The sequence below is a fragment of the Schistocerca serialis genome, chromosome 5 (assembly GCF_023864345.2).
Source record: "Schistocerca serialis cubense isolate TAMUIC-IGC-003099 chromosome 5, iqSchSeri2.2, whole genome shotgun sequence".
NCBI lineage: Eukaryota > Metazoa > Arthropoda > Insecta > Orthoptera > Acrididae > Schistocerca > Schistocerca serialis.
The window spans coordinates 120376906-120402765 of record NC_064642.1 but is presented as its reverse complement, the minus strand read 5'-3'; the positions used below and the strand labels follow the sequence as shown (position 1 = coordinate 120402765).

Here is a 25860-nt window from a genome sequence, read left to right as displayed (position 1 = left end):
CCATCTGCACGAACAGTTCGGCGACGTTTGCAGCAGCATGGCCTGTCAACTATGACACCATGGCTGCATCACAGACAGGAGCGCCTGCGATGGTGTACTCAACGACGAACCTGGGTGCACGAATGGCAAAACGTCATTTTTTCGGATGAATCCAGGTTCTGTTTACAGCATCATGATGGTAGCATCCGTGTTTGGCGACATCGCGGTGAACGCACATTGGAAGCGCGTATTCGTCATCGCCATATTGGCGTATCACCCGGCGTGATGGTATGGGGTGCCATTGGTTACACGTCTCAGTCGCCTCTTGTTCGCATTGACGGCACTTTGAACAGTGGACGTTACATTTCATATGTGTTACGATCCGTGGCTCTACCCTTCATTCCATCCCTGTAAAACCCTACATTTCAGCAGGATAATGGACGACCGCATGTTGCAGGCCCTGTACGGGCCTTTCTGAATACAGGAAATATTCGATTGCTGCCCTGGCCAGCACATTCTTCAGATCTCTCACCAATTCAAAACATCTGGTCAATGGCGGCCGAGCAACTGGCTCGTCACAATACGCCATTCACTACTCTTGATGAACTGTGGTATCGTGTTGAAGCTGTATGGGCAGCTGTACCTGTACACGCCATCCAAACTACATCTACATCTGCATCTACATTTATACTCCGCAAGCCACCCAACGGTGTGTGGCGGAGGGCACTTTACGTGCCACTGTCATTACCTCCCTTGACTGTTCCATTCGCGTATGGTTCGCGGGAAGTACGAATGTCGGAAAGCCTCCTTGCGCGCTCGGATCTCTCTAACTTTACATTAGTGATCCCCTCGGGAGGTATAAGTAGGGGGAAGCAATGTATTCGATACCTCATCGAGAAACGCACCCTCTCGAAACCTGGCCAGCAAGCTACACCGCGATGCAGAGCGCCTCTCTTGCAAAGTCTGTCACTTGAGTTTGCTAAATATCTCTGTAACGCTATCACGCTTACCAAATAACCCTGTGACGAGACGCGACGCTCTTCTTTGGATCTCCTCTATCTCCTCCGTCAACCCGACCCGGTACGGATCCCACACTGATGAGCAATACTCAAGTATAGGTCGAACGAGTGTTTTGGAAGCCACCTCCTTTGTTGATGGACTATATTCTCTAAGGACTCTCCCAATGAATCTCAACCTCGCACCCGCCTTACCAACAATTAATTTTCTATTTGACTCAATGCCCAGGCGTATCAAGCCGTTATTACGGCCAGAGGTGATTTCTCTGGGTACTGATTTCTCAGCATCTGTGCACCCAAATTGCGTGAAAATATAATCACATGTCAGTTCTAGTATAATATATTTGTCCAATGAATACCCGTTTATCATCTGCATTTCTTCTTGGTGTAGTAATTTTAATTGGCAGTAGTGTAACTTATCGATACGTCGCCAACGTAATGCGCAAATCTTCCGTGTTAAAGAAATGCAGAAAAACAGCCCATGCCTCCCATAACACACGTAGCATCATCTATTATTCCATGTTTTTCAAACTGCTCGTTTCGGTAGTATTCAGTATACAGTAGTATATGCCTATGTACGGTATAAATAAGGAATATGTTGTCCACATCTTCCGTCTGAGCAGACTGATTAACTATGTGTTATATTTATCATGTAATGATGCAACCTACTCCTACTTTGCTCTGATGAATCATCTAAACTCCGGGAGACTGAAGTCTCCTACCATCCGAGATCAAACTTTTTTAGAGAGCATGATGTAACAGATTAACTTACAATTACAGCTTCTTATATAGCATTATTTTGGCAACAAATTAAGTTTCAAAAGAGTTTTTCCTACAAAGACATGACAACAAAGTTTCTTTTAAAATTTGAAGGATTTGTCCTCATTTGGTTTTAATGTCATGCTATACCAACAATATCAACAACATGTATAATATCGTACGAAATCCTGAATAGAACTAAATCACTTAATCATTACAAGTAGAAGTGTGTACAATGCTTACTGGGATTCGTCTTGTCATTTATTTCAGACATGAAGTTTTAGAATTTTAATTGTGCCTGTTGCGTTTAACACGTTGGTCTATAAATAAAAGATAAGGAGAGCTGAGAATTCCACGGTTACCTCTGGGTGTAATTAAGGTAAAAGAATTTGTATTTACTGTGCAACACATTTGCATGTAAAGGGAGCACTTGACCATACCAGTTGCTATCGTTACTCACATGACACTAGAAAAAGGTAACACTACTGCATTAAGATGGAGAACTTGCGAGCTACGCGATCATCCCTGTGCATTTTACTGATAGCTACGTACCGACTTCTGGAACACCAAGTGAATGTATTAAAACAATAGCTTGTCGGTTGAGATCAAATAGCGACTACGTCGTCCCTAGGACTTTCCGTCAATGCCGAGGTAGAATATGAGGAATTAACTGTGAAGGAAAATAAGTTACTATCATTATACAATAATGAGAACCACAAATGTTGTGCCAACTGTGTTAATCTAATGGCGCGATTAACTGTGAATCAAGTTATTCCAGCACTTATTCCAGCGTCGAGGGCCGGTGTAGCTTGCTCTACAGAGTCCACCCACCGTTCTGGAGTCTAAAGATGGTTCTTAAATAGAATCTAAACCGTTCGCTGTAATAAAAATAAAAAGGTGCGATCAAGACTGTTTTTATTCTTTAAATTTTGGGAGAACATTTGTAGCAATCGAAAACTGTTGGCAGACGGGGTATCTACAACGAATTTTTGCCTGACGTAGCCTACTATCCGAACACGTCTTACATATATCCACAGAGATCGGATAAAATTTGTTGCACCCTGTTGGCAAAATGTCCGGTTTCGAGTCTCGGTCCAGGCAACAGTTTCAATTATTTTAACAACAGTTCGTAACAATATCAGTTGCTTTCGTCATTTGTTGCACAGGCAGCATCATTCTACAAGAGGTACGCTATAGGATATCGCCTGAAAGACATTCTGAGCTGCTTGATAGATCGTAAACGAGTAATCTTTAACTATCAATTTAAATCACTTGAGACCAGGAAACACAGTTTTTGCATATTTTTGACAATTTATTATTTTACATGAGGATGGTTTCGGATTATAAGCTCATTTTCTAGTGTTACTATTTCAAAAATATTGTTTATGTTTTTTAGTGTACTGTGACACAAAGCATTTACAGCCATCAAAGTAATTACGTTGTATTACATCGTGCTCCTACAATATACACCAGAAACATTCAGGGATAACACAAGACACTGTTGATTTAATATTTAATAGATCACTGGTTAAATATGTTATCACTATACAATATTGACAATGGGTGAATACATAACAGATTAAATATACAAGTAAAATTTTTCCATACACGATATTGACAATAGGCCGTTATTGACTTCATAAAAGATAGTCAACATTGTTCCAATAATTTTCGTACTTTTTAAGCATGGAATTTTAGTCCGCCCCGATAGCTGAGTGCTGCCGGCAGGGTAGCTCAGCGTGTTCGGTCGGAGGGTTATCTGCCCTCTGTAATAAAAAAGAAACTGAGTTAATGAATCAACAATGAACTTGAAAAAGCGTCATGGGACGTCCGCTCTGAATAAATAGAACGAACAACACCGAACAAAATGAGATCAAAAACAAACAAAAAGTGGTGAGCGAGACGGACTGTCATGTCAAGGGGCCCGGTTTCGATTACCGGGTGGGTCGGAGATTTTCTCCTCTTAGGGACTGGGTGTTGTGTTGTCCTAGCATCATCATCTCATGCCCATCGACACGCAAGTCGCCGAAGTGGCATCAACTCAAAAGACTTGCACCAGGCGACCGGCCTACCCGACCGGAGGCCCTAACCACACGGCATTTCATTTCAGTACAAATTATATCTGAACAGCAGAGGATGGATGTCAAAAGGGAAAGGATTAATTGACTTTTCTTTAAATATTCTTGCAGAGCCGGTATACAATACTGGTCGTACAGTAGTAGTTCTGGGTGGACTTCAAGCCTTTACCTTTAATTTACAATATTCAAAGGTGTCAAAGTACACGTTGTCTCTCTCTGTGGCCTCAGTGCAGTATTTCAGTAGTACGGATTACTTGCGGTTGCCTTCTAGACAATGCTGTGCTAATGTGAAATCTGTTTTATTCTAGCTGGTGCATACATTTCCTACACAATGCGAGCTACAGGTTTGCTACCAACCCATATATCCAAAGTCTCGTTTCTTTCTTCTAGACTATAATGTTCACAGAAAAACAAATAGTATGATTTCCTGGTCGGTGCCATTCATTGAGGTAGTAATGACTACTACTACCACATACTGCAGCCACACAGATGCTCACTGGTGTTGACTATTCCGAATTCAGCTGATTCAGCAACGCGAAGTAGGAGTAGGAAGCATTTATCAGCTGTAAAAGAAACACAGGAATAATTAAATTTAGTACAGTAGAGATATCACTCATCACGACAAAACTTTACAGCAAGATTGTCTATCTTTTGTTCACAAAAATTAGCTTTCATATATAACAATGAACCGTCAATAATTACTCCTGCAGGTGGAGGAGTCATGAGAATATATGAAATTATTGTATTTAAACTGACAGAAATCGGACTTCAAATAAATCTGTATTTCACTTTAGTGTATTGCTATATACTTTTAAAGACGTGAAATTTTCTACCATATGGTTATTCTCTAGAAGACTGACCAGTAGGAATGTCTCCCTGGTGATGGTGTAGAACTTGCTGGCGGTTAGCATCAGGGGACGTCCAGTGCGGCATAGGAAGATACGCAGCTCTCTAAGAAAACGCGGGGATCCCCCAGTCCAGTCGCAGCTGTACGCAGACACCTGCAGGCGCTCGCTCTGCAAACATAACGGAAAAGTGAAATCACAAATGGCATCGTGTGATTTTTCTGGTGGTGTCACTTTTAGTCATCAGTAGGCAGTATCGTTTTGCTCAGATTTTTGAAAATACAGGTTGAGGCAGCCAAGACAGGCCTCCCGAAACATATCCAGAACGAGTAAATACATTAAGAGCGGTTTATAGTGGAGAATGTGGTGATATTTCCAAAGAGCGCATGTAATTTTTAGTGTTTATACTAGTAGCTGCTGAATTGACTCTGACTTTTTGTTTATATATATGTAATACAAATACGTATTTCTTCTGAGCTGTTGGAAAGAAATTCTGAAGGCTATTTTTCTGATGATACTGTACATGGCTGTATTTATCGCTCTACATGAACGACAAGAGCAGTGGGCTTTGGAATACTGAAAATTCTCATTAGTAAAATTGAGAGCCACAATGAAATTTACACTCAGCAGCGGAGTGTGCGCTAATATAAAACTTCCTGGCAGATTAAAACTGTGTGCCGGACCGAGCCTCGAACTCGGACCTTTGCTTTTCGCGGGCAAGTGCTCTACCAACTGAGCTACCCAAGCTCGATCACGCCCCACCCTCATAGCTTTAATTCCGTGAGTATCTCGTCTCCTACCTTCCAAACTTCGCAGAAGCTCTCCTGCATACCTTGCAGGACTAGCACTCCTGGAAGAAAGCTGTGAGGACGGAACTTCAGTCGTGCTTGGGTAGCTCAGTTGGTAGACCACTTGCCCGCGAAAGACAAAGGTCCCGAGTTCGAGTCGCGGTCAGGAACACAGTGTTAATCTGCCAGGAAGTTTTTTTTAGTTGAGAGCCTGTGTATGATGCTGCAACGCGGTTGACATCCTTTCGGTTATTTTAAGAATAGGTTTATCAATTTCAGGTTCAAGAAACTAGCTTACACCAAGAGGAAGAAACGAGCTAACATTTCGTTCTGGGATGTAATATCACACAACTTGCATGTGACGATAAGTGGCAATCCAACTCGGATGCGAGACATAATTTCGACACACACCTACCTTTAGACACTTGAGGCTTTACCTGGTCGAGACACTGTGGTTTGACTTCAGTGGGCACCTCACTAAGCCCTGCGTGACTACACTAAGACTTGGAAAGCGGTCAATTCCGGATCTACGATATTTCCGAACCGGGATGAAAACTTGATAGTGACACCTCCCCCCCCCCCCCCCCCCTTTGAGCGTTTATGGCAGGACGTCAAAAATTTGAAAAAAACTCGATCATTTCTCCCGTCGTTCATTTTGCAGGGCACATCTTTCTGAAGAGTGTCATTTATAAAACACGTATGTTCGAGGAAATGTGAGACACGTTATTTGGTCTTAAGTGTGTCAAAGTGCAGTGCCACTCCACTCCAAACACCATTCTTCTGTCACACGTCACTGTATTTCGCTCGGTGGAATTCCAACGTGTCTATTTCGTAATAGAAACCATCAAAACTATACTCAGGACAGTGGAAATTAAAATGTCCTGAGGTGCCTCTCCTGCTTCCAGTCGGCCGGTTTGACATCCTACACTCCTTAACAAAACTCACATTTAGTACTGGGTGGGGTTACTTGTAACCAGGAGAATAAGAACTCTTCAGAAAATTGCACTCTTTGTTGCCAGTTAGCTAATAACTTTCTCTTTTGAGTGACCAGTAAAGACAAGAGACAGGGAAGACAGTACACATTTCTTCAATCCTTAGATCTCAGCATGTTTTTCTCTCTCATCTTGCTACAGATTTACAAGGCGTGCTTTCCCTCCTGCGAAAGAATCTGTTACCTCTTCAAAGTTCGTCAAACGTTTTCCTACCTGAGAAACCAAGATGTTCCTGTAGCTCTTCAGGCTTTCCCGGCGAGATCTTGACATGTCGAATAATTGGGTCTACTGCCGGATGTTTGTGTTGTTCTGGCACAATATTTCGGCCACGCAACTCGTTGCCTTCTTCAGGTGCTACCTGAGACTGCCGTATTGGAGGATCTTGTCCAGTATTTATGCCCAGAGGGCGCTGGGCGCTGTGTGCTCTCTCTGCCGTCCGCGCCCGCCTGTCGCTGCTTGTAATGTTGTAAGGTGTCAGGCAAATCCAACACCTTCCACGAAAACCCTGACATGATAAGCAAATCCAGTAGTATATCACATAGCTCCGAATAAATCGTGACATTAAATTAACCAAAGTAATACGAGTAACGAGTGAGCAAATGGCATACCACAGACTAACACAAGAATGTCTAAATGCATGTCATACCTTCCCACCGTGAGACAGACGCAGTTCCGAACGGAGAAACGAGAACCGAAGCTGAGAGCAGAACCGTGTTAAGCTAGAAGGCCCTACGATAAGGGACGGACACCCACGTCGCCAGTTAACCGCTAAGACCACCCCCCAGCTCATGTTAAAAGCTAGAGCCCTCCAGAAGAACAGTATAGATCTTAGGATAACACAAAAAGGGCTACCCCAGCCGCAACTTTAGCGTGAGACTTTTTCGCGTCTCTGTTACGTCAGGACCACCCCCCCCCCCCCCAGCCCATGTTGCCGGCCGAGGTGGCCGAGCGGTTCTAGGCGCTACAGTCTGGTCCCGCGAGACCGCTACGGTCGCAGGTTCGAATCCTGCCTCGGGCATGGGTGTGTGTGATGTCCTTAGGTTTAAGTAGTTCTAAGTTCTAGGGGACTGATGTCCTTAGAAGTTAAGTCCCATAGTGCTCAGAGCCATTTGAACCCAGCCCATGTTGAAAGATAGAGCCCTCCAGAAGAACAGTATAGATCTTACAATAACACTAAAAGGACCACACCAGCTGCAAGTTTTAGCGTGAGACTTTTTTGCGTCTCTGTTACGTTGCAAACTTTAAAAACATTGCCCCACCACGACAAGTATAACGTTTCTCATTGGATAGACAGAATTTTTGTAGGCGGAGCTTAAGGTTAACATTGAGACCCTGATTGGTCAGATGAAAACACAGCCAGATATTTTTTTTTAAACGAACTTCGGTAAATTGTAGTAAGGAGAAGTTAGGAGAGAGTTGCTTCCGAGACGGCGAGGTGAGCGGAGCTGTGCTGCCCGCCGCCCCCTGACGAACACCGACTAGGTAATGAACGCACTTGATGCCGCATAAAGCTTCACTCAGAACTGCAGAAGTCTCATCTGTTACACCCCCTTTTTGCGCAATACTAGTGTCGATCGTCAATTAAAGCTCATGGTGTTCACATTTGCCACTTGAAGTAAAAATCTGAAACACGATGATTTTTCTGTTATATAGTTATTGAGAAGCCACATCAGCCACTGTAATTTACGACAAGTTAGATAAGTAATTAAAGATAATTAAGGGTCACTGTAGACCATTTCGATAGTTTTCTCTTTTGTGAAACTTAATTTAAACCTAGATTATAGATGTGATATGGCATAGGTCATCCTTCGATCCATTGTAGAACTTGGAAACCCATTCAGGGAATATTCGTTCACATTTTTGTTGAACGCAGTTGGTTTTTACCATCCTGTATTAAATATTTCCTTTTATTAACAGTGCAATTTATAAACAATGTTTTGTGAGTAGAATAAAATTTCCAATGGTAAACTTAACTGCTTTTTCGACGTTATTTTACCAGCTAACTAAAAATAGGAAAGCCTTGAACCCCTTCCACTAAATTTAGTTAGTATTAAGATTCTTTTACAGGGAGTGCAGTGGAGCTGACGCTGATATCATCGCTAGTCTCACTGAACCCTTCTGAACTCTACATGTCATGTGTGGTCTGACGTCTCCTTACCAGCAACAGGTCCCAGGTTCAAACGAGCCAATTCCCTAAAATACACGCTCAGAGCGTTGTTGCGCGAAAGTGGTAGGGAGACACAATATAGAACAACAGACACCATGCAGAATGTTAGAAAATGGCGACCCTGCCAGGATGGTATAATACCATGATTGAAGGTCGACCACATGCCTAACCAGGTCAGAAAAATATTCTGTTAAAAAATTGTCGTAATAAAAAAATTTTTTTTTTGAAAGGCATAAATAGTTGAAAACAGTAGCTGCAGCGATAGATAGTGAGATATTCTAGCAGAGACAATAGCATAATTAAGTTATGAATTTTAAAAATTGTTAGAATTAAGTTTTCTCCTCAATGCAAGCGCACAGGTGGCGGATACATCGTTGACAAGTTGGTTCTGACCCAACAAGTAAGTGAATGGATTGTCAGTCTTGGGTATAATAAGCGTCAAGTCGTGTGAACAAAAAGTTTATGAAATGCGTGAGATCGTATGAGCGCATGTTGACTCGAAGTAGGGCGCGTGGGATTAGCAATGGCAGACCGAGACCTTGACCGAATTGAGGTAGAGACCCAGCATGAAAATGGACAGAGAATAGAGGACAGTACAACAGACGATGCAGTATCGCGAGAAATAGGACATATAACGCACCATAACGAGGATAATGTACGTCAAGGCATAGAAAACATAAGTCAGCATACGACAGAGGAGCAGGAAAGTAGAGAGACAGTCGATGAGGATTCTAACTTGCGTCTTGAATACGTAGGACCCATAGTACAAGTAATCAGAGCTCCCTCACCACAGAGTACAAGGAATGCGAGCAGAAACGTGTCACAGCACAGTTTAATGCAATGCGTTGCGAACCAACACTTGGGCGAAAACACAGAGCGTAGGACGTCGGAAGAAAACGCAATAAGACCCACTAATCTGGCAGAATTATTACAACAAATTACGGAAACCATGACAAGGCAAAATAAAGACATAGCGAACCAAATTCAAATTCAGAATGCAGAAACCACGAGACAAATGCGTGAGATTAAAGAACAAAACAAAAAAATTCAGTTACACCTAAGTCATATTGAAGACGAGGCAAAAGAATGTCGAGAAGTGATAGGAAACTTACTAACAGGGTACAAGCGGTCGTACAAACATTGCGTAATGACATTCAGGACGAGATCAAAACATTACGTAACAACACCCAGGGAGAAGTCAAGAAACTAAAGAAACAGATAAACGAAATTACTAGACAAGCAGCAGGTACAGCGCGTGAAATTGTTGAAAACAGTGTGCTACAAAAATGTATCACAAAAGCAGCGCTGAAAAGATATGATAACCGCATAGACAAAATAGAAGCGCAAACGAAGCGACAATTTCAGAAATTGCGAACAGAGTTGTTGCAAACCATTGAAGATCGTAGTGAACAGGATCGAACAAGCACTGAGTCTGCAACCACATCCGTATCTGTAACAGCACCGGAAAAACAAGCAATTAACGAAGATATCATGCATTTTCGATTCCAATCAAGGGCGGAAAGTAACATACGTGAAATCGGACAGCCTGCACAGCAACAAACACGTTTCGAAATTCTTGATGAACAAACGTCATCACAAACACATAAGGAACCACAAATGTATGTTTCAAGACAGTTTGGATCGTGCAATGAAGCAGCAAGGTTAGTCAGACAAGATACCGAACCAATACCTGACAATGGAAAGCCAGGTCGCGAAGAGTACAGTGCAATGCATACAGCTACACGTTCGCAACCGATGGAAGAAAATTATTGCGTACCACTCCAACGATACTACGCAAGGGTAGGCGAAAGTTACAGTGGACAATATCCAATGGATCTACCACAACCGGAAAGAACGACGGGAGAAATGATCAGAATCAAAAGTGGCGAAAAATCGCGAATTTCATATGGAACTATGACGAAGTACGACAACGATCATTTCCTCACAGTCAGAAAATTTCAACACTTTCGAGAAGGAAACTCATTACATCCACGAACTTTTATTGATCAATTCTGAGTAGGATTACCAGAACACTGGACGCTAGCACACAAATTAGTCTTTATATGTGCACACATGTCAGGAACAGTCGCAGAAACCATGCAGAATGTTGGAGCGACATGCCGATCGTACGATTTCAGAGAGAAGTTTCTCTCACGATATTGGTCCAGCGAAGCACAGAACAGAGTGAAGTACGAATTATTACAGAACCCATATTTTGAAAATTCAGGAGAGAAAAGTCCCGTGAAATTTTTCGAATTAATGGCAAAGAAAAACCAATGCTTAGATGTACCACACAGTGACGGAGAGTTGATTAAATTATGCGCGATGAAGCTACCATTGAAATACCAGCAATCATTAGTAGGTCGTGGAGGCATTGACGTCGAAGCATTGAAAGGTATTCTAAGGGAACTAGAGTTCATATTTTCGGAAGATGACGCAACAAAAAGACGAAGCGCACGTGAAAACGAAAGCAAAAAACAGTGGAATCCACAAGACACAGTACGAAGAAACAATAATTACGAACCATGTGATAACTTCGCACCAAGAAACGACAATGGATTTCAACAAAGAACCGGTTATGGATTTAGAAGAGAATATGGCAATAACTATAATTCACCCAGGAACGGCCTAAACTATTACAGTGGGAATAACGACAACCGGAACGGGAACTGGAGAAACAATAGACCGACAAATTATCAACAAAGAAACCACTATCAACAAGCTGAACAAGAAAAGAGACTACAGATAGAAGAGGTGGAGGAAAGACCATCAAACACCGATAAACGTTCGAATTGACAGCTAAGCGCCAATGCCAAAGAGAATGACGCACCGACTCAGGACAATTGCAGCACCTTGAACAGAGAAGTAAAAATCTTATCACGAGAAGAGAAGAAGGAAGAAACAAATCCGCAGGGACCAGATGAAAACGAAGACAAGAAAATAACAATATCGTGTTGCGACGAAATTAATTGGGAGAATACTGACGAGGAAGATGAATTACCAGAGGCATGCACAACGAATGTAGGAGGAAAGGACGAAGTAATGAGTATTGCAGAGCTATTTGAGATGGAAACCAGGGAAAGCGAATTCAATGAGGATAATGCGCAGTCGACAGAAGTTGAAAATAAGTTACGAGTGGGCACACAACCCAACGTATATAATGAAGGAAGTTATGAAGCGATAATTAGAGCATTTAGATGCGATTATGTGGAAGTAGCGACGAAGACGTAGAAGACAGACGAGGATGAGGAAAAAGTAGAGGATGATGAAAAAAGCGTAAATGAAGGAAGAAATAGAGAAGAGGAAATAAAAGAGAGAGAAGTAGCAGTCGTAGCTTATCCTACAGAAAGTTCGAATTCACAAGGGAAATTCCTAAAAAGACTCATGTATGATTCAGTGGAGGATTCGTTGATGCAAGAAGAAGAAGAACAGAACCAACCCTTTCAAATTCAACCAATTGTGAAGGCCATGGTAAAGCATATCCCAGTCAATATTGTAATTGATAGCGGAAGTGAATTGACTGCGATCTCAGAAAATTTATTCATGCAGTGTAATGCCAATGAGGAATTGCCAGTTCTGAAAACACGTAAGATTAAAGTAAGAGGTCCTATTAGAAACAATGCTGCGGAAGTTACGAGACAAACAAGGTTAACTCTTTCGTGTCAAGGTCAAAAGATCGAAGCGATAATAGATATGGGGAAAGGTAGCGTAACATTCGAGAATGTCACACTTCTCTTTGATCAAAAGCTAAAATTAGAAGAAATACCAGTTATAAACAAACAAGAATGACGCGAGAGAAAGAGGATGAAGAATTAGAATGGTATGCACAAAAGGGGGAATCGCCTCAGCTCATGTTAGAAGTCCATAAAGAAATCGACGAAAAATTGTAAGAAGTTCAAGGTATTTCGGAACACAGTAAAATATAATTAGAGAGTATTTTACTAGATAAAGCAGAGGTATTTTTACCTAAGACTGGCAGTATTAAACACTTTCAGTACAAGTTTGAAGTAAAACAGCACAAACCATTTAGAGTGCCACCCTATAAATTCAGAGAAAGGGGTAATGCCCGACCCAGAAAAACTAACGGCAGTCAAAGAATTGTGTACTCCATATAATAAGAAAACTCTCAGAGGATTTCTAGGTCTCACAGGATTCTATAAAAAATTTATTTGGATCGACTCTCTCGCAACACCACGCCTATGTGCATTGACTGGAAAAAACACGCCATGGGTATGGGATCAACAAGCCAATGAAGAATTTTTAAAAGTGAAAACGCTCTAACAACAGCACCGATTTTAGCACATCCTGATCTAACACAAAAGTTTTGTATGGCCACTGATAGCGCGAAAACAGGTTTAGGAGTTGTTTTATTCCAAGAATACGAACAGGCAGGGCTAAGATCATATAGAACAATTGCATTTGCCAGTCGGGTACTCACAAAAAGCGAGAAAAACTATTCAGTAACGGAGCTGGAAGCATTGGCCATTGTATGGGGCTTCCAACGTTTTCGATACTTCCTATTCGGAAGAAAAACAAAAGTATACACTGACCACAAAGCATTAGAATTTCTGTTATCCGCCAAACTAACTCACGGGAGGTTAGCCAGATGGACGTTAATACTACAAGAATTTGACTTCACTATTACACACATACCAGGACCAGCGAATGTATTAGCAGATGCTTTATCACGATGTCCACAGGGTGCATCCAATAACATAAGTTTGGAAGCAGCAGAAGACCAGTTTACAATGTACTATATGAAACAAGTACCTTTCGAAAACTACATTATGACAGCATTGAAAAACATAGGCAGAGAACAGGACAAGGATACCGAAATACTAGGAATCAAACACAAGTGGAGAAGTAAGGATTTTCCAGACATTCAACAGCACTATCTCGTAAAAAACAATGTTTTATTTTTTAGACGAAATGTTGCAACGAATGAATGGTTAATTTATATCCCAGATGAACTAATTAATAAGTACATATGGTATACACATTTAAGTAATGGCCACTTTGGATCAAAGAAATGCTTTTTAAAAATAAAACAAACAAGCAATTTTCCTAATATGTAAAGGCAAATTAGAACAGTATTAGTGAAATGCAAAAAATGTATGAGGGCTAAACAAGTCACTTTCCAAACCAAGCCACCTATGTTTCCAATAATCTCTAAAAGATTAAAACAAATAGCTGCAACAGATTTGATGAGGCCCCTCCCATGCACAAAAAATGGATATGTTTTCATATTTGTCGTTTTGGAACTTACTTCTAAATATGTTACCTTGACACCATTAAAACGGGCAACTGGTCTTAATATAAGTAAAGCATTTAGACAAGATTTTCTCAGACAAGTAGGTCGAGTGGAACGAATAATTTCGGATAATGGCCCACAATACAAGTCAGTGCAATGGCAGAACACGTTAAAACAACACAAAATATAACCCATCTACATATCTAAGTACAAACCTAGCATAAATCCATCAGAACGATCTATGAAGGACATAGGCACTTTATGCCAATTATATGCAGGCAAAAGACACAACACTTGGGATATATATCTTATAGATTTTCAAGAAGTAGTAAATGAAATGCCACATAGCACTACACTGCTACCTCCAGTTACTGTACTTAAAAATACTGAACCCCCAAACATAACCAGAGAAAATGTTGGATTTCCTATTGTACCACGTAGACAGCACAAACAAGTCACAGCAACAGCACTCTCCAACATCAGAAAGGCAGCCATTAAAAGAAGAGAAACAGGAGATAGAACAGCAATTAAAAGAACATTCTCAGTAGGACAGAAAGTATTTGTAAAAACACACCATCTCTCCAGCAAACAGAAACACAAAATACATAGTTTTACGCTGCATACAAAGGACCTGTCATAATTAGCTGAATTGCTCATGATAATGCTGTGGAACTAATGAACCCAAAAACAGGCAAAACCTTAGGACTTCACCATGTGAGCCATATCAAAAAGTTTGAAGATTAATTTTATTACTTGTAAATAATCAGCACAATATTTCAAGATTATGTTACCGATAAGATTGCCAGGAGAAAGAAGAATGAGGAGAGAGGAAGGTGGGAAAAAGAAAGTAGTTTCAATAAAAACAAAAACAAAAATAACACCAATAGTACCATAGATTAAGGTGAAGGGATAAAGCGTAGATAGTCTAACAGCATGAAATACTAAAATGCTATACACCACAACACTAGACAAAAATAAAAAACGAATTTGAGGATTCTTGTAGACATTAAGACTCGAAATATCTTAGAATTGTAACATGGAAAGGGCGCTGAAATTTGTAAAGCTTTTTAAGAAGGCGTAAAACAATGTAGGTACTAGACATGTGTTAGATGATTATAAGTAAAACTTTTTGTAAGAACGATTGTAAAAACTCCAGCAAAGATCAGATGCAACGACCCACAAGTTGCAACGCGAGAAGTTTCAAGAAAGAAAAGGACGTAATTAGCAAGGCAGAAGCGTCGAGAGAAGGGAAAGGACAGCAAGAGCAACAGAGGGTAGCTGAAGTGGGCAGTAAATAAATCTGCTGCCAAGCTGAACCACAGGGTGGCGGAACCCTGCTGGGACAGAACAGGGAACCACACAGTGGCGGAACCCTGCAGAGACATGACAGGACACCAAACGCCAGAAGGGTCTCCGAACGCCCTGACTCATCGGAGTGAGCAGAAAACGGCCTGACGAGAAGACCGCTTGGGCAAGCCACCACTGGGAAAAAATATATACGTGTAAAAGTCACACTACTGCTATTAAACAGCACACTGATGCACAAAACTGAAGAAAACGTCCACAAAGTAAAAATGACATGCCCAAACAATTTATCAAACTGTTACTAAGAGGAGGACTTCAAAGCGACTAGTTATCAATAAATATTTCCATATCCTGCCAGAGAAGAACCAAGAAGCAAGTAAGAAGCAGAGAAAAAGCAGGAAAAACAGAAGTTGAAGATTCGCAAGATTGAGACCAAGAAAGAAGATGGGTGAGGAATAGACGACATACTTTCCCAAATCCCTATCCTATTGTAAACTAGTCGACTGCGAAGTATTACAACGAAAAACGACCGCTTTCAGTGATATATAACGATGACTTTCACGCATACGAAGCCAATAAACCACGAGATTCTGCACTCACAGCTCCATTCCATTATGGGACCTCCACAACAGCAACACACACTTGCAAAGCCAACAAGGAACGACGAACAAAGCTGTACATCAAATACTTGCCCGCATCCATCTCGCTCAAGTCCATCACCTTCGTGCAAAAAACATTCGCCAACCTCATGCTTAAACATTCATAGGATTATGTGAATGTGTGAAATCAAATTATGTGATCATTTGTCTGCTGCTTGACAAGGGGTGCTGGTACTCGAACATTTCGTCTTACTTTTCGTTTGTGCCTTTTGCAGCCCTCTGGCTCTCTCCGAAACTTTCTGTAACCACATTGTCCAGCCCACTATGATGATGTGGCGTCCTAAGGCGCGATCCCACCCTCTCCTGCTTACATGCAGTCCCACGAATTCTAATTTCAGTGCTGAATTAAAACTGAAAAGTCTCATGATCTATCACACGGATCATGATGCTATTTTAAACAAGATTAGTCGTAATTCTATGTATATATCTAAAAAAGTTCCTCCATTATTTTAATTTATTAACTTACTAACAAGGATTCCGACCAGTCTGTACAGTTGAATGGTCTACCCTTGTCTCGTTTCGTGTGACAGTAGCCAACCTATAATCGAAAACACCTCATAATACTGCCACACATTCATTAGTAGTTTACACTATTACATTGCCCTACATGATATAACTAAAGGTCCCCTTGTCGGTTGTTGTTTCTCTGAAAACACTGCGCTATATTGTTCACATAGCGATCAAATTTCATGGTGAGGGAAAAGATGTGTTGCCACTAATGACACACCGCACTTCAGTTCTCACAAAGTGCAGAAGCTCTTTATGTAAGTGATCAGGATTTTAAGAATTTGAATGCAATATTCAGAATTTCTGCTCCCCTAAAAGGCAGCCATGTTTCAAGAGAAAAAAAACGACACTCCAGCACTAACCACTCCATCATGGACAGTTCAGAGTACTCCTCTGGAGTGACAATTTTTTGCAGTCTCTATTAGGGGAGGTGACCATGGCCAAAACACTGAATAATCAATAAAAGAGTAACGTTCTACGAATGGAGGTATAAAATGTCAGAGGTTTGACTGTGGTAGGGAAGCTAAAAAATCTTAAAAGGGAAATGCTGAGGCTTATATACTGAGTGTCAGTGAAGTGAAATGGAAACTAGACCTTCTGATCAGATAAGCAGAAAATAGTATAATGGGAGTAGGATTCGTTGTGAATAGGAAGGTAGGACATGACTCAGTTATTGCGAACGGTTCAGTGATATGTTGCTCTCACTGTGATCAATAACGAACTAACATCGACAATAACAGTTCAGGTGTACATGCCGACGCCGCAAGCAAAAGATGAAGAGAGAGAAAGAAAGTATGTGAGGATACTGAACGAGTAATTCGGTAGATATAGGGATATAAAAATTTAGTAGTCTTTGGGAACTGGTATGCAATTGTATGGGAAAGAGTAGAAGGGTTACAGGAGTATATGGACTTGGTGGCAGGAACGAGAGAAGAGAAAGAGTAATTGAGTTCTGCATTAATTATCAAATAGTAATAATGAATACTATGTTCAAAAATCACAAGAGCAGGAGGTATACTTGGAAAAGGCCGGGAGATATGAGAAAATTCCAGTTAGATTACATGATGATCAGGCAGAGACATCGAAATCAGATATTGGATTGTAAGGTGTACCAAGGGACAGATACAGACTCAGATCACAGTAAAGTAATGATGAAGACTGGGCTGAAGTTTAAGGACTAGACAGGAAGAATCAATGCACAAAGAAGTGGGACATGGTAGTGATATGGAATGAAGAGATATACTTGAAGATGTCTGAGGCTATAGATGCTGTGGTAATGAGTATCTCAGTGGGCAATTCAGTTGAAGGGCGGTGAACATTTCTAAACAGAGTAGTCACAGAAGTTGGAAAGGAAAACGTAGATACAAGGAAGGTACCTGCAAAAAAACTATTGTTAACAGAAGAAATACTTCAGTTGATCCACGAAAGAAGGAAGTACAGAAATGTTCAGGGAAATACAGGAATACCTAACTTAATAATGAAACCAACAGAAAGCAGGGACGCTGAAGTGAAATGGCTGCATGTAAAATATGAAGAAATCGAAAAAGAAGTGATTGTTCGAAGGACTGACTCAGCATACAGAAAAGTCAAAACAACCTTTTGTGAAATCAAAAGCAAGAGTGATAACATTAAGATCGCAGTGAGAATTCCACTGTTAATTGCAGAGAAGAGAGCAAATAGGTGGAAAGAGTACAGTGAAGGTCTCTGTGAAAGGTAGGACTTATCTGATGACGTGACTGAAGAGGAAACAGGAGTCGACAGGGAAGAAGGACTTATCTGATGACGTGACTGAAGAGGAAACAGGAATCGACAGGGAAGAGATAGGAGATCCAGTGTTAGAAACAGAATTGAAAAGAGCTTTGGAAGGTATGGGTAACATTCCATCGGTGTTTCTAAGATCATCGGGAAAATGGAAAAAAATTATTCACTTTGGTTCAAAATGGTTCAAATGGCTCTGAGCACTATGGGACTTAACATTTGAGGTCATCAGTCCCCTAGAAGTTAGAACTACTTAAACCTAACTAACCTAAGGACACCACACACATCCATGCCCGAGGCAGAATTCGAACCTGCGACCGTAGCAGTCAGACCGTTCCGGACTGAAGCGCCTAGAACCGCTCGGCCACCGCGGCCGGCTATTCACTTTGGTGTGTAGAAATTATGGGACAGGCAGTATACCACCAGACTTTCGGGAAAACATCATCCACACAACTCCAAAGCGAGCAAGAGCCGACAAGTGCGGGAATCGTCGCACAAGCAGCTGAATAACTGATACATCCAAGTTGCTGCCAAGAACAATATAGAGAAGAATGGAAAGAAAAACTGAGGACCGCTTGGATATCGATCAGTTTGGCTTAAGAATAGGTAAAGGCACCAGAGGCAGTTCTGGCTTTGCAGTTGATCATGAAAGCATGACTGAAGGAAAATCAAGACACGGCCATAGGATTTGTCGACCTGAGACAAGCAATTTCAATGTCAAATGATTCGAAATTTTGAGAAAAATAACGATAAGCTGCAGGGAAAGACGTATAACACACAAAATGTACAAGATCCAAGAGGCAACAATAAGACTGGAGCCCAAGAAAGAAGTTCCCGGATTAAAAAGGCTGTAAGACAGCCTATAGTCTTCCCCTACTGTTAATCTATAAATCGAAGAACAATGACGGAGATATAAGAAAGGTTCAGGAGTGGAATTAAAATTCAAGGCGAAAGGACATCAGTGATAATATTCGCTGATGACAATCCTACCCTCAGTGAAAGCGAATAAGCAATACAGGATCTGCTGAATGGAATGAGCAGTCTAATGAATCCTCAATATGGACTAAGGGTAAACCGAAGAAAGACGACAATAATGAACAGTAGCAAGAATCGATGAGGAAAGCAATATATGGAAAATAGTGGCAACAAGAAAGGACAGGATGAGAAGACATCTATTAAGACATCTGAGTATAGTTTCCATGGTACTAGAGGGAGATGTAGAGGGTAAAAACTTTGAGAGGGAAATAGAGATTTGGATGCATTCAGCCTATAATTGAGGACGTAGGTTGCAATTGCCACTGTGAGATGAAAAGATTAGCACTGCAGAAGAAGGAGAAGAATTCGTGGCGGGCTCATCAAACGTGTACCTCAAAGATGCTGGCAGCAGTTGATGGATCATATGTGGGGCTTACCTTCATGGTGTCTGTAGCATGTGCTCCATACTCCAATTGTCCCGAGCTGTCATACGGACCTCTGCTGACGGTTCACCTTTTCTAGTGTATTGGCAATTAACGCACCTTTGGATAATCTTTTCAAAACTGTGTAGTGACTTAAATAACATCAAATATCCCTTATTTTTTATTGATCTCAATCAAACTAGAATACTCTTCAAAGCAGACAATCAGGTAACACTTCACGAAATATAATTTCAGAAACAAGTAGGAAACAATTCCGCATACCTCCAACACAGTCTTTGCGAGGGGTACTATTACAATGTTCAACCACCAAACGCAGACATACTCTATTTCTCGAACTCAGTCTTCCAAACAGGTTATTCTAAATCTAGAACGTTATGGTCAAACGTTACAGGTTTAATGACCCTATGATAGAGATAAAATACAACAAATTTTCACTAGGAATTCATGTTCTCAAGCTTTACTCTTAGTCACTACATGACGCTCCTAATAAATACCAAGTTGTTGTCACGATTTGCTATATGGGGCATATTTTGACGCAGAAAAGAACATTTTCCTGAAAAATTGAAATTCTTCTCGATGCTGCACAGCGTCTTTTTATAAAATGATAACAGTTAAATATATACGTTTCGCCCACATTAAACGGCCTTCCTCAGGGAAGGGCTTGTCCTGGTGAAGGTTGTTGTAATACGGTCGAAACGTCGATTTTCTAGTTTATACATTTTCAAAAATTTTATTTTTACAAAATGAGGTGGTACACCCAGCAGCATTTAAACCATTTTCCATTGATAATAGAGACCTACGTTATTATCTTCCTGAGTGTCATGTACACTGGATGTTCCAGTGGAGAAACATGGTCGTAGAAGCTGTCGAACTTAACACTTCTTGATGATCTTCTTTGCGATTGAATTTTTAGTGTTAGAAATTGTAGTAGAAGGTTCATAAATGTTAACGGTCTTGATATTAGCAGGTTCATGTTTCCTAGGGAAAACACAAATGTTCCGTTCCACAGTGTAAAATGTATAATGAAAGCTAAGGTTATATGTTGGAAATGCAATACGTAACTATACCATCTACGTAGTAAATCACGAACATCTTAACAGTGTATCGTTAGCACAGAATTAAACATATGTAGCATTGCAGAAGATGAGCTGGAAAGCGAAAGTTTCACTGTCCTGATCTTCGATAGACGCATCTTCGTGGCACTTAAGCTATGACTTGCCATTCATTAGAAAATGCTTCCTTTATTGGGGATTGTCTCAGTTTCTTTCGAATGTATGCTCATTGCAAGAACACCTTGTCAACACCGACCTCGACCATTCACATATTGTCGTGTGTTACACGAAATACAAAGTTTCTGTGCCATGCTGCGGCTCACCTTGGTGCTGTTTGTAGGTTTCCGCCCTCTGTTGGAGGCCAGACGGTACCGTTTAGTTGGCACGGCTGCGGTTGTTTTGTCTCCTTCTCGTGTTGACTGGCGCCACTCGGTCTCGCAAGCGTTGCCTGTCCACTAGTGGCAGCAGTGGCGCTTATCGAAATGTATTAACTGTTGCCCTATCTTTGGGGCGACGTCGTTGTTTTTCCGGGTCTTGCGAATGGGCCAGTTCGGATGGGAACTCAGGAGGAGCCAGATCTGCGCAGTGCCAGAACGCACCGGGACCGCTGGCGGCACGCATGGACTGCCGGATGGAAGGGCTGTGGTCACGAGGGTGCACGACCTCGTCGCAAACTGGATCCAGCAAGCTTTAAGATGAGTGCATTTCAAAGTAGAGAAACCTCCACCACTGTGGTATCTCGCGATTCTCCAGTGACCTGGGTTCGTGTTGCTGCCCGTACTGTCGCCAAGGCGAAGAGCAGCGAGTGGAGTGCTTGGGGAAGGCGGATCTGATTAGCTTTCCTCGACTTCTTATTACCATTTACTGGGTTCAACTTGTTACAATTTGTTAAGTTCAACCAGCGGTAATTTTTCTTGCCTGGTGGCCGATAACATGCCAGTTACTTCCCCTGGGGGTTAGTGTATGTAACGGCAGTGTGCTTTTCCTCACCTTGCCACTGGTGTCTGGTAAGGCTCGTAATTCTGACAGCTTTGTTGATTGCAGGCCGGTTGGTGATCCCTCTATTCTGGTGGTAGTTCCAGGCACTCTAAACACAGTATTCTGGAGACGTAGTGCAGACCGCCGTTTCCGGCTTTGTCGTATTGTTCCATCGTTGCATTTGGTTTATCGGACGTCAGGTAGCTTCAGCAAGATTATCATTAGACACTCGTTAGACTTCCACTAGTCTGAGATACCATCTTGTGAAGGGAATGCAACTTCTGGCTGCGTGTCTCATCGCTCGCGAAAGTGATTGTTGCTGGACCTTCTCAGAGGTCGATTCCTGCAGCACCGTCTGTGGGCAGGTCTGATGGCCAGTAGTTCAGTGTAACGCTCCTCCAGCCCACGCCTTCTCGGGTATAATCTGCCTCAGTATCCTTTAAGGAACTTACGTACTGGTCCTTGTGTTTTATCATTGTATTATTTATTACAATACGCTGTAATGCCAACATTAAGGGTTATATACACTCCTGGAAATGGAAAAAAGAACACATTGACACCGGTGTGTCAGACCCACCATACTTGCTCCGGACACTGCGAGAGGGCTGTACAAGCAATGATCACACGCACGCCACAGCGGACACACCAGGAACCGCGGTGTTGGCCGTCGAATGGCGCTAGCTGCGCAGCATTTGTGCACCGCCGCCGTCAGTGTCAGCCAGTTTGCCGTGGCATACGGAGCCCCATCGCAGTCTTTAACACTGGTAGCATGCCGCGACAGCGTGGACGTGAACCGTATGTGCAGTTGACGGACTTTGAGCGAGGGCGTATAGTGGGCATGCGGGAGGCCGGGTGGACGTACCGCCGAATTGCTCAACACGTGGGGCGTGAGGTCTCCACAGTACATCGATGTTGTCGCCAGTGGTCGGCGGAAGGTGCACGTGCCCGTCGACCTGGGACCGGACCGCAGCGACGCACGGATGCACGCCAAGACCGTAGGATCCTACGCAGTGCCGTAGGGGACCGCACCGCCACTTCCCAGCAAATTAGGGACACTGTTGCTCCTGGGGTATCGGGAGGACCATTCGCAACCGTCTCCATGAAGCTGGGCTACGGTCCCGCACACCGTTAGGCCGTCTTCCGCTCACGCCCCAACATCGTGCAGCCCGCCTCCAGTGGTGTCGCGACAGGCGTGAATGGAGGGACGAATGGAGACGTGTCGTCTTCAGCGATGAGAGTCGCTTCTGCCTTGGTGCCAATGATGGTCGTATGCGTGTTTGGCGCCGTGCAGGTGAGCGCCACAATCAGGACTGCATACGACCGAGGCACACAGGGCCAACACCCGGCATCATGGTGTGGGGAGCGATCTCCTACACTGGCCGTACACCACTGGTGATCGTCGAGGGGACACTGAATAGTGCACGGTACATCCAAACCGTCATCGAACCCATCGTTCTACCATTCCTAGACCGCCAAGGGAACTTGCTGTTCCAACAGGACAATGCACGTCCGCATGTATCCCGTGCCACCCAACGTGCTCTAGAAGGTGTAAGTCAACTACCCTGGCCAGTAAGATCTCCGGATCTGTCCCCCATTGAGCATGTTTGGGACTGGATGAAGCGTCGTCTCACGCGGTCTGCACGTCCAGCACGAACGCTGGTCCAACTGAGGCGCCAGGTGGAAATGGCATGGCAAGCCGTTCCACAGGACTACATCCAGCATCTCTACGATCGTCTCCATGGGAGAATAGCAGCCTGCATTGCTGCGAAAGGTGGATATACACTGTACTAGTGCCGACATTGTGCATGCTCTGTTGCCTGTGTCTATGTGCCTGTGGTTCTGTCAGTGTGATCATGTGATGTATCTGACCCCAGGAATGTGTCAATAAAGTTTCCCCTTCCTGGGACAATGAATTCACGGTGTTCTTATTTCAATTTCCAGGAGTGTATGTCTAGTTAATAGTACTGGTCGCCTTCTGGAATTAATCTAGTGGTGTGTGTTCTGTGGATGTTAAGGGCTGTGTTACAAAGTTTACCATAATCTTATTTCACCTGTTTGGTGATGAGTTGCTTGTTTTTTAATTAATCTTTGTTATTGTATTTGCTGCTTTACAGCAGGTTTCTAATTTATTTATATTATTGCCATTCCTGGCGTGTAAGGTCTTCAGGTGTGTTGTGGTCATTTGCCTTAAAATTCTAATTTGGTATTTGTATTGTAGCAGTTAGGCTTAAAACCTTATTTACTGCCATTCCTGGTGTCTGATGCCTTCTGCTGTGTTTGTGGTGACTTGCCTTTAATATTTCAATATTTGTAAGTTGCACAGAGTTTTAAAAAGTTCTTTGTTCATTTCCATTCCTGGCGTGTAAGGCCTTCTGCCCAGATCACAGTGGCTTGCTTTTAAAACATTATCTGTTGTATCAGTATTTATGGTGATTTGCTAAATTTTAACTCACTGAAAACACTATTATGTACACAGTTGTTTATTCCTTCATTAATAACATGTGGTATTTCCAGAATTAGATTTTCACTCTGGAGTGGAGTGTGCGCTGATATGAAACTTCCTGGCAGATTAGAACTGTGTGCCGCACCGAGACTCGAAGTCGGGACCTTTGCCTTTCGCGGGAAATTGCTCTACCAACTGAGCTACTCAAGCACGACTCACGCCTCGTCCTCACAGCTTTACTTCTGCCAGTTTTAATCTCCCAGTAAGTTTCATATCAGCGCACACTCCACTGCAGAGTGAAAATCTCATTCTGTAAACATCCCCCAGGCTGTGGATAAGCCATGTCTCCGCAATATCCTTTCTTTCAGGAGTGCTAGTTCTGCAGGGTTCGCAGGAGAGCTTCTGTAAAGTCTGGTAAGTAGGAGACGAGGTACTGGCAGCAGTAAAGCTGTGAGGACGGGGCGTGAGGCGTGCTTGGGTAGCTCAGTTGATAGAGCACTTGCCCGCGAAAGGCAAAGGTCCCGAGTTCGAGTCTCGGTCCGGCACACAATTTTAATTTGCCTGGAAGTTTGAACATGTGGTATTTTTATTTATTGCTGAGTCTGGAATTACTGGTTTAACACACACACACACACACACACACACACACACACACACACACACAGTGACTATGTCACATTACTTAAGTGTAACAAGAGTTCACATTAAATTTGGCTGAAAAAAGAACACTCTTTCGTTTTTCTCTTATTATTATCGTCGCCTGATGTTCACAGTTGCATAATGGACAATATTTAAGAGGGTTTAATGTGAAAATACGTTAACTGTGGTAGAATTACTGTCAGTTGTCTCGTAAAGTTTATACATCTCCTCAGCATGTTATGAAATATGTCACTCTTTAAATAAACATAGCGAAGATGAAGGGCCCAAGGAATAACAGATCATAAAAACCAGTTAAGTGTGACGGTGACAGAAAGTAATTCGTTCCTTTCATAATGTAATTACTGTATGTTTGTAATTGTTTACTTAAGGCACGTAAACTGGTAATTCTGACCACTGTTCTTTTCTTTTCAGCTCTTGTATATAAAAAGGAGGAAGCATGAAAGGTTACTTGCTGTTATGAAACATAGTCTCCTCAATTCTGATACATATACAGGATAGGCAAAAGTTAAATTACTTCAGTAATTCTCCAAAATATTAGAAACAAGGGAGACAGCAGCTGAGCAAAGTTCTCTGATCTGGAAATTTCAGAACAACTAGAGCGATAATTTTCTGCCATTGATACAACAGTACAGCAATTTCAGTGGGGATGTTGGAAGCAGCTGCGCTAGGATACACAGCGCCTGTCATGGACGAGCAAATGGAGATGTAAGTGAACTTCTTAAGTGAAAAGAAAAAATGTGGGAAGTAGAATTTCGATTTTAAAAAGAGGAAAGATAAAAAGAAAAATAAAGAACGAAGGTTTATAGTGTCATTATTTAGCCATTTGTCATTCACTTAGTGACATCCGACTAGACAACTTATGAGAGATGTATCATCTAATTAATATGTACCCAATTTTTACTGGACTATCTTATCATGACGCACAGTTAATGAAAATAAACAGTTTTACAGCTCTGAGGCATGTTCATAAAAAGCAAGGAGGATCATTAATGGCAACAAAGTACAATTTTTTAAGAACAAGATAATAGGGTTGGTAAAGAATGAGGTGTATGTAGAAGTAGATGCTAATGAGAAAGTCAGTATACTCCATAGGAAATTTGTGTCAGTATTTGTAGGAAGCTTGTCTAAAAAGTCATCCAGAAAGTTCATCGAAAAACAAGGAAAACGTGGATACCTAAACTGATTAAAATTATATATAAGAGGGG

General features: G+C 42.1%; 1 protein-coding gene across 1 annotated transcript in view; it reads right to left on the bottom strand.

The window, feature by feature from the left end:
* Positions 1–4338: 4338 nt before the first annotated feature.
* The window catches only part of LOC126481782 (odorant receptor 4-like), a 103707-nt gene continuing 82185 nt past the window's right edge, over positions 4339–25860 (bottom strand). The window contains exons 7-8 of the mRNA XM_050105737.1: positions 4693–4848; positions 4339–4395 (exon numbers count right to left, since the gene is read on the bottom strand). Coding sequence (XP_049961694.1) covers positions 4339–4395; positions 4693–4848 — 213 coding nt within the window. The remainder of the gene's footprint in view (positions 4396–4692; positions 4849–25860) is intronic.